This window comes from Bos grunniens, chromosome 14 (assembly GCF_055505025.1).
Source record: "Bos grunniens cultivar Pamir isolate PY7600 chromosome 14, Bosgru_T2T1.0, whole genome shotgun sequence".
Classification (NCBI taxonomy): domain Eukaryota; kingdom Metazoa; phylum Chordata; class Mammalia; order Artiodactyla; family Bovidae; genus Bos; species Bos grunniens.
Genome location: NC_141178.1, coordinates 836,265 through 846,237, shown reverse-complemented (window position 1 = coordinate 846,237; position 9,973 = coordinate 836,265). Strand labels below are relative to the sequence as shown.

At 50.9% G+C, this 9,973-nt stretch overlaps 1 protein-coding gene across 9 annotated transcripts in view; it reads left to right on the top strand.

The window, feature by feature from the left end:
- The window catches only part of DEPTOR (DEP domain containing MTOR interacting protein), a 164,181-nt gene extending 158,611 nt beyond the window's left edge, over positions 1 to 5,570 (top strand). For 6 of the 9 annotated variants that reach the window (XM_086335696.1, XM_086335703.1, XM_086335704.1 and 3 more), the window contains 2 exons: positions 3,122 to 3,290; positions 3,506 to 3,860. In XM_086335696.1, coding sequence (XP_086191822.1) covers positions 3,122 to 3,290; positions 3,506 to 3,696 — 360 coding nt within the window. In that variant the 3' untranslated portion in view covers positions 3,697 to 3,860. Of the gene's footprint in view, positions 1 to 3,121; positions 3,291 to 3,505; positions 3,861 to 4,650 lie in introns of those variants that run through there. The other 3 variants (XM_086335698.1, XM_086335708.1, XM_086335697.1) reach the window with 2 other exon arrangements.
- The last annotated feature ends 4,403 nt before the right edge of the window (positions 5,571 to 9,973 follow it).

The following is a 9,973-nucleotide window of genomic DNA, read 5'->3' as shown; positions in this document are numbered from 1 at the left end:
ACCCACTGGACCATCAGGGGACTCCCGCCGTTGTTCGTGTTTTGGGGGGTGCGTGCCATGTGTCATGTTGGTCTCAGTTCCCCAGCCAGGGATTGAACCTGTGCCCCCTGGAATGGAAGCATGGAGGCTTAACCACTGACACCAGAGAGGTCTCTGTTCTTTTTGTTCTTAATCATTGTTTGGGGTGTTGTGTTTTTTAAATGAACTGTATTAAAAGAACATCCAGCTTTATATAGACTTCTGGGACTTTCTTGTTTTTGTTCAGGATTATATTACTAGAGTTCTTCTAGATTTTTGTGTGTAATTGTAATTCACTGTTTACGGCTTCCTAAACTACCGTTTGTCTGTTTTCTTGTCAGCGGGTATTTGGGTTGTTTCCATTGCTGTTGTGGTTGTTGTAAGTAGGTTTACTGTGAACAGTCTGGTACCATCTCCTGGGGACAAGTGTAGGAATTTTTCTTAGAAATCCACTTAGCAGAGTCAGAGGACACGTGAATGCTGACTTTACAAGGTCACGTTTAACTCCCTTTCAAGGTGGTTGAACCACGGTAGTTGCCCCTTTGAAATATAAAAGTGACAGATGTTGATCAGTATCTTCTCCAAACTCTGAAACTTCCTAATTTTTGTCAGATGTTTATTTGGTCAATGATATTGAGAATTCGGAGTTGCTGCAAAGCTCATAAAGTTTAAAGTACAAAAAATGTGAGAAGTAGTTTGTCATCCTGAAGTATTATATCAGTGTCTTCATAATGCCAAGGATGTTTTTGAAACTTTTATCGTGCTACCGCTCTGATTATTATGAGGCATGAATTATTGGTGTTGTCAAAATCTTGACTTTTTGTGCACCAGTGCCAGACAGAGATACTGAGACAGAGTCACAGAGGAGAAAGAAAGAGTGACTTCTTTTTTTTGCCAGGCAAAGGGGGAACATGGCAACGCCGCCCCCTCCCCGGAGAATAGAGAGGCTGTACAGGCAGGCAGGGCTCCCAAGGGGGCGCTAGTGGTAAGGAAAAGAAAGAAAGTCGCCCAGTCGTGTCCGACTCTTTGCGACCCCATGGACTGTAGCCTACCAGGCTCTTCCGTCCATGGGATTTTCCAGGCAAGTGGTAAAGCACCCGTCTGCAAAAGCAGACGTGAGAGGCGCGGTTCGATCCCTGGGTCAGGAAGATCCCCCAGAGGAGGGCGTGGCAGCCCACTGCAGTCTTCCTGCCTGGAGAATCCCATGGACACAGGAGCCTGGGGGGGCTGCAGTCCATGGGGTCGAAAAGGGCAGGACCATGAGCCAACGCACACACACAGGCAGGCAGGGTGTGTGGTGAGGCTCAGCAGTCTTGCTTTCTTCTCTCTCCTGCAAAGTTTCAAAGGGTGGGGCTGCTGATAAGATGAGGGTGTGAAGGGTCTCAGGCATCTGGTCTCCTAATACAGCTTCTCCTGTCCCTGTAATCTTGTCTCGGGTGGTTTCCTGACTGCTGCCCCCTTGATTAGCAACTGTTCTGCCCTTTGGAACTCAGGGAAGGTTGGAGTCTTGCTAGAAGAAATGAAGGACAGAAAGCCCTCCCTGACCAGGCCCACAGGGCCCTGCTGGCATCGCTGGAAGTCACATATAACACATAGAGTCGCTCAGTCGTGTCCGACTCTGCGACCCCAGGGACTATACAGTCCACGGAATCCTCCAGACCAGAATACAGGCATGGGTAGCCTTTCCCTCCTCCAGGGGATCTTCCCAACCCAGGGACAGAACCCAGGTCTCCCGCATTGCAGGAGGATTTGGCGGACACTTTACCAGCTGGGCCACGAGGGAAAAAGGCCTTAGATGTGGCATGGTTAGTTTTTATAGGCTGATGAATGGGTGGATTATTCTATTTCTAGGAAGGGGTGGGGATTTCCAGGTTTGGGGCCACCGCACACTTTTGGCCTTTTCGGTTAGCTGCAGACTGGTGGCTGTGTCATTCAGTACCTAACATGTTACAGTGAGCTTATAATTGAGGCTCAAGGTCTACTGGAAGTAGATCTTCTAGATCTTTTCCATCTAACTAGATCTTCTTCCATCTTGGATCTTGTTAGTTCTAACAAGCTTTTGTCATATCCTATGGCTATGTCATTCTTTTAAAGATTGTGCCCTGCCCCGGTCCTTCATGTTTCACTATCAGTTCAGTTGCTCACTCACGTCTGACTCTGCGACCCCATGGACTGCAGCACGCCAAGCTTCATTGTCCATCACCAACTCCCAGAGCCTGCTCAAACTCATGTCCATTGAGTTGGTGATGCCATGCAACCATCTCATCCTCTGTCGTCCCCTTCTCCTCCCGCCTTCAATCTTTCCCAGCATCTGGGTCTTTTTCAATGAGTCGGCTCTTTGCATCAGGTGGCCGAAGTATCAGAGCTTCAGCTTCAACATCAGTCCTTCCAATAATTAATGTTTGTTAAATAGAAGTATGTGTTTGTAAAAATCTCAGACTTACAGTGTGCTGTCCTGAGACAGAGGCGGGTTTCGAAGTCTTGATGCTGCCCCTCTTTCCTTCCTGTTTCTCAGACGGCCCATGGGGAGCGCCCCTCGCCCCTGGAAGCAGGCTTGTGTGTGTCTCAGTTTTCCCTCGGTCCTCCCGTAAGGTCAGACTGACATCTACTGGGGCACAGGAGGCCTTCAATGTGGCATCTTTCTTGGGGAAAGTAAATTTACAGCAAGGACAGGGAGAGATAAAGGGAACTTCCTTTTGTAAACCCCTACCCCAGTCTTCATGGAAGAGGAGATGGCAGCCACTCCAGTGTTCTTGTCTGGAGAACCCCGTGGGCAGAGGAGCCTGGCAGGCTGCAGTCTATGGGGGCACAAAGCGTGGCCACGACTGAGCGCACACACACCCCATCCTGTCCCTTCCTGCTTCCCTGTCCCCACTGGTCACCTCTAGTTTGCCTCTGTAGCTGTGCGTCGGCTTCTTTTTTGTTATCTCTCTGGTTTGTTGGGTCTTTGGACGCCACACGTAAGTGATGTCACACAGCATTTGTCTTTCTCTGACTCATTTCCAAGTCCGTTCATGTTGCTGCAAATCGCAAAACTCCAGTCCTTTGTAGGGCTGTGTAGGATCCCATTGTGTATACATGTATATAGTTCCTTCTTTTACAGGGGTATTCAGGTCACAGACCCACCATAAAAGGAATGAAGGCAAACCTCCAGAACTCCAGGCTTCTAGGAGAAGTCTCTCAACGACAACAGCGAAGGCTATCGAATGTCCACTGTGTGCCCACATTTTATGCACGCGACTGCTTTATTTCCTCTCTGCACGTCGTCCCAGGTAACCGTTTTGTAATGCATCTCACGTATGTCATCAACTCCACCTTTCCGTTTGATCCTCTACGTCCCCGACAGCCTCCATCATGAGAACACAAGGCCAGAGCTTGGTGATACAGCTAGACTTGCACTCACGCACAAGTGCGCGTACACACACGTGTGAGTGAAATTTGCATCTTAATGCAGGTTGTGAGGGTTGCTGCTGTCTTTTCATCCCAGACAAATCCTTCATTCTTGGGTCCACTGTGCTTTCTGTATGTGAATTAGACGCCAAGACGAGTGGTCAGACCTCCCTGGTGATCCAGAGCTCAAGAATCCGCCTGCCAGTGCGGGAGACGCAGGTCTGGTCCCTGGTCTGGGAGGATCCCACATGCCTTGGAGCAGCTAAGTCCGAGCACCACGGCTACTGAAGCGCAAGCACCCTTGAGCCTGTGCTCGGCAGCAAGAGAAGCCCCCGGAACGGAAGCCGGGCCGGCAGCTGGAGAGGAGCCAGCCACTGCTCGTCCCAGCCAGAAAAAAGCCCGGGGAGCAACGAAGACCTGAAGAATAAATAAATAAATAGTTTTTAAAAAGAGCGTGTTGAAGTTTTCACTGAGAAATGGGAACGTGTCATCTGAATCTGGAAGGCTCCCCCAACATCCTAGCTAAGTTACTCTGATAGATTTTTCTTAGGAGCGAAAGGGCTGTGAATAATGCAAGGCTGTTGGTGCCCAGGAGGAGAAAGCTCAATGGCGATGCGTATCTGTGGCTGTTTAACACACGCACAGGATTGTTAGGGGGCTACTCGACCGCAGCCCCCAGGCTGTGCAGCAGCAGCACCCCCCCAGCCATGCTCACCCAGGGGGCTGCGGTGCCCTCTTCCCACTCCCCGGGAAGGCCTTCTGTTCGCATCAGCTCTGTGGCGGTGCCTTTGGGTGATGTCAGCCTCTTCCTATGAAAAGCAGCGAGTCCAGCAACAAAGCGTGCATTGGTGCGCCGGGCGGGCTGGTGGGGCCGGACAGTCGTGGGTTCTCTGGGGGCCCAGGCCCCTCCGGAGGGACACAGACTCCTCTCATGTGCCAGTGGGAGTCTCCCCCCACCCCTGACCCCTGCCACCCCCAAGAGAATTCTACTGCAAAAAAGGCGAAGCGTGCTTGCACAGCTTCTCACCCAGTGCGTTTCGTGGTGATGAGTTTCTGCATGCTTAGTGTCCAGGCTGAGCTCACGTGAAGCTTCCTTTTTACAGAATCTGCGCTGACTGCAAGCTGGAGGGCGAGGCTGTTTCCTTTCGATCCTCCTTGCCTTTTGTTTCCTCAACACCAGCTGACTTTCTTTCTCTTTTCCTTCCCCATTTTGACTTAAAATCTGTTATTTCTCCTTATCAGCCTCCAGCAGGCTCTTCAGCAGTTACTGAGTGCTGAAGTCTATCTCTGGGATGCTGGCTGGGAGGGGGAAACGTCAACACGACTGTGGAGGTAAAACCACGCCAGAGAAGTCGCCCCGGAGAAGCCACGGGGAGAGGCTGTATCTGCTGTGGGTGCGCGTGGACGACAAACAGAACCAAGGCCGTGTCTTTGCGAATCAGCCCCCGTTAAATCAAATCACAGGATTCAAGGAGGCTCATCCTTATGGCCTGTAATTGTCCGCTTCATATTCACCCCATACTGTTGTTGTGTCTTATCACTGAAGATTTGAGCAGACTCACTCTGGTAAATCTCCCATCCCTATCATACAACTCCATAGCAAAAGGCTTCATTTCCAAGCATAGATGGTAAAGAGTTACTAGGTGCTACCTGAGCGCCCTCACTCGGACAGCTGTCCTGAGGAATGTGAAACGTGCCAGCAAATGAAATGAATGACTGTTGGCACCAGCCACTTCCACAGCACTTCTCTTGAATTCTCATAACCCTCATGAGGTTGTTGTGAAAATCAAATTAAATGAGATAATTCACATAAAGAGCTTATTATATGTCTGGCTTAACATCATTCTGCTCCTACTGCTGTCACTTCAGTCATGTCCGACTCTGTGCGACCCCATAGATGGCAGCCCACCAGGCTCCACCGTCCCTGGGTTTCTCCAGGCAAGAACACTGGAGTGGGTTGCCATTTCCTTCTCCAATGCACGAAAGTGAAAAGTGAAAGTGAAGTCGCTCAGTTGTGTCCGACCCCCAGTGACCCCATGGACTGCAGCCTACCAGGCTCCGCTGTCTATGGGATTTTCCAGGCAAGAGTACTGGAGTGGGGTGCCATTGCCTTCTCTGTTATATTATTCTAGTTACCATATAATAAAAATAGAGTAACCTCACATGGCTCTCTCTTCCGCATGTACCAGCAGGGAAGTGTGACTGTGGTGGACTAACTAGACACTTGATCACCAAACCGGATTCCTCTTCCTGGGCACATCGAAAGTCTATATTATCCAGCTGGCCTTGCATCAGCGAGCGATGGTGTGACTCAGTTCCGGCCAAAGCCACATGGGAAGAAGTTACGGATGCCTCTTCCAAGGCTACCTATAGAATATTCTGTGACTCGGTCCTCCTCCCCCTTCCATGGAGCTGCACATGAAGGATGCTGCAGTAGAGGGTCACGTGACACAGAGAGCCTGGCCCCGAGTCATCCATGGCGGAGGGCGTCCCGTGTCACATTCGAGCAGAAAACAGGCTTCAGTGTTTAAGCCACTGAGACTCAGGACTTACGTGTTATTGCAGCATAGATCTTCTTACTCAATACTAATACAATGATGCTGAAGAGAAGGGAGACAAGTATTATCAACGTTAGTTATTTGAAAGCAATTTATTACCAAATAAGCAAAAGTAAATATTCACACACGAAACACATCTGCAAACCCGTATGTGGGATTTTAGGGAAGCTACAGCACAGCGGTCCCAACTCCTTGGCCCCAGAGACCGGCTTCATGGGCGACAGTGTTTCCACGGATGGGCCGGGGGTGGGGATGGTTTCAGGATGATTGACCTGTGCTCCGTGTATTGTGCACTTTATATTTGTTACTATTACATCAGAGCCACCTCAGATCGTCAGGCATTAGATCCCATGGGGTGGGGGCCCCAACTACAGGGCGTCAGGCTACGGGAGGCTCAGCCCCAGGTTTGCGTAACGACAGTAATGGCAGAACTGGGTGTGAATCAGGTGTGCTGAACTCCAGGTGCTCTTCTTTACTCCCTCCTACATCAGTTTGGGACGGACAAGTCAAGGTGCCTCCGCATGGGTCAGTGGTAAAGTACAAGGTCGCAGGGCTTAACCCGGATTGAATGATGTGTTAGCCCAGGGCTTTACTAAGTCATACACGGTGCAGACAGAGAACCGAAGGACAAAGCTAACGCGGTCGTGCGGACCGTTCAGAAGGGAGGGACCTGCCTCATGGAGGACAGTGCACGGCAAGGCCCGTAGGGGGACAGGGTGCTGCAAAGACAGGGTCAGGAGCGCGGCTCAGCCTGGAGACTGAGCTTCGTGTGATGCTGGCCGAGGGGACGCTTCACGGACAGGAGAGCGAGGTGGACGAGAGGCAAGAGAGTGAGGACAGAGGAGCCCCGCCAGAGTCCCTGCGGACGCCAGCCAACGCCGCGTGTCACGATCACGGGTTACAGAAACACAACATATAGAGGACTTCCGGCGGTCCAGTGGCTAAGACCTCGCACTCCCAAGTCAGGGAGCCCGGGTTCAATCCCTGATCGGGGAACTAGTAATAGATCCCACAAACTGCGACTAAGGCCCAGTGCAGCCAAAAATAAATACACATTTTGAAAAATGAAGGAAATGCACAATATATAAAGACTGGCTCCGTTATCACTTAGGGTAGTCAGATCTGGAATTCATAGTTTTTCCAGAAAGATCAACCACCTCATCTCCAGTGTTTCTGAGTACTAGACACCTGCATTTTAAGAGCTCAGTCAGTTCTCATTGGGATAGACATACTAAGAGCTGGCAAAACTACCCAACGGCCTTATCATATACACGTCGTTGAATATGCTTTTGGCCTCCTGGCACTCCCTTTTGGCTAATGATGCCTGTATTCTGGAGGTGAACAGCCTCTCCCTCATCCCGTGTGGCTATGATTAGATGTCTCTCGTGGTGCCCTAGTTTCCCAGTGAAAGAACGGGCCCCAAATCCAGGTTAAATCAACACTGTCTTCCAGGACTTTGAGCTTTGAGCAGAATAAACATGCATGGGAAAAACAGTTGATGTTCACGAACCCAGTGGTCCCTCAAACCTACCCTGGCTCTTCTCTAAGCCTGGTCCCAGAGCCTTCTGACGCAATCTGCAGGCTCTGATGACCTATGGCGAAGTGCGGGGTAAAGGCATGCAGGTTCAAGATGAGGCCATTGGGGGAGCTTGGAAGAACCAGGTATCAATTCCACAAAACAGGTGGAGGCCAAGGACCAGGTGGAGAATCAGGTATCTGCCAAAGAGTTCAAGCCGGTTAAGTTGAGGAAATTAGATTTCCTGATTACTTAGAAAAGAGTGGGAGGTCAGCTAGGATGTTTTTGGTTGCAAATGACAGAAAAGCAGTTTGAACTAACTAAAGAGGGGAAAGACTTTATTGCTTTATTTAACCACACTGCAATGGGAGCAGTGATTATGTAATTTGTCTCCCACCTGGAACCCTTCGAGAAGGAAAGAGGGAGACATCAATGGCTAAACCGGAGCAACAGATGTAAACCAGGCTGCCTTAGGCGAACTGGGTGTCTGCTCGTCTCTGTGCAAGGGAAGAGCCTCGAAGGCCGCTGGGGTCTCTCTCTCTGCGTAGCTGTTACTTTTCTCTACTTTCTGTGACCTTTATTTGCACAAGCATATGCAGTAGCTGCTTCCCGGGAGGCTCAGTGGTAGAGAATCTGCCTGCAGTGCAGGAGACCCGAGTTTGACCCCTGGGTGGGTAAGATCCCCTGGAGAAGGAAATGGTGACCAACTCCAGTGTTCTTGCCTGGGAAATCCCACGGACAGAGGAGCCCGCCAGGCAGCAGTCCATGGGGTGTCAAGAGTCAGACCTTACAGATTGCAAGACAGAAAAAGATGTTTCCAGCTGCTCCAGGATGAAATATCCTACTCCAGAATTTCAAGGTGTCACTTGACCAGCCCTGGACCAACCTTCATGAGCAAACAGATACACTGCTATCACCAGTTCGCCTTGGGCCATCAGGCCCTTCTTGTGCTGCAGACACAGGAGCGCCATTAATCAAGAGTCCTAGCAGTTTGAAGCAGCATTTCCCCAAGAGAAGAGTCATTCTGGGGGACAAAACCACATATATCCACTATGACAGCACCTCATATAGATTGCCTGCAGTCAAGTCCACCGAGAGTATGGACACAAAACAGCTGTTGGACAAAACGCATGTTATATTAAACAAGCTGTCCGAATGCCAGAGCTAACTGGTAATGGGTTAAACTATGAACTCTGTGACCCAGGGAACCCTTGACAATCCAGTTTCACATTCTATCCCTTTAGAGTTTAGTATATAATAGTCCATTAGAGACCTGGAAAGCCCCCAAGGCTTGGAGTTCCTATAAGCCTCTAGAACCACTCAAATGAAGTGAACTTACCCCGAAAAAACCATTGGCAGAAGCATAAGGTCGCTGGGCACCTTGAGTTTAAATGGGAAATGGGGAAACCGGGAGCAAAGTGAGGACTCCTGTGAAAGGACCGAGAAAGAGGCTGCTGCAGACAGACCCCCTTCCCTTCCAGCCGGCCCAGGTCCAGGTTCTGCCCCCAGTGGCTCCCGTTTCAGTCCTCTTGTTGGAAGTACCTTCCTTTCTTTCTCCTTCCCTTCTTTTCCCATGCCCCCTGCATTGGGAGCGTGGAGTCTCAAGTCGAGGACCGCCAGGGAAGTCCCAGCGCCACGATTTACGATAAAACCTGGAATCTTCCGCCACCCTGGTTTGATCTTCTCCACTTGGCGGAGGAGCGCGTGGTCCTAAAAGTCAGCCAACGTCTCTTTGCCTCCCAACAGCCCTTACCTGGGAGAAAAAGGAACGCATAAATGTTTGGGGGGCTGCCTGGTGACTGTGGGCTTCCCCCCAAAGAAGGCGCAGGGTGGAGAGCGAGACTCCACGGAATACGACTTCGCAACGGAGCCCTGGTCACCCTGGACAGCATAGTGTCTACTGGAGGGAGCTCTGCAACCCCAGATCCTCTGCGCCTTCCAGAAGACTTCGGCTTGAGCTCTGATAAGTAACCAGAGGGCTCCCTGCGCAGCCGGGGGCTGAGCAGCGGGACATTGCCGCCAAGTGCCGCCCCTCGGAATCGCCCCCGGGGTCGGGAAGGTGGAAGCGCGGGCCCTTGGTGGAGCCCCCGTTCTGAACGGGAGATCCCACTCGGCTGTTAATAAGGGCCTTCTCTCCTGCTGGGCTCAAGAATCTGGGCCAGTCTCGGGAGATTCTTGGAACTAAGCAGCTTGTGAATACACAAGCAAGCATGGACACCCGGGGAAGTAGCTCCTGACACACCGCATAGCTGACCTTGTTCAGAGTTCAGGGCCCCGAAACGGCCGAAATAATCACTGCAGTGACGGACCCGGGTCCGTGTACATTATCGGCCGTCCCATTTTGTTCATTTGTGTGTTTCCCCCAAATGTTTCCTCTCACTTCGCTCACGGTTCAAGACAACTTCTTTTTCAGTTTTTAATGCAAACATGGAGAGGTTGCTGTGGACGCCTTCCAGACTGAGCCGCTGGGGGGCTGGTGGCCGGGAACTCT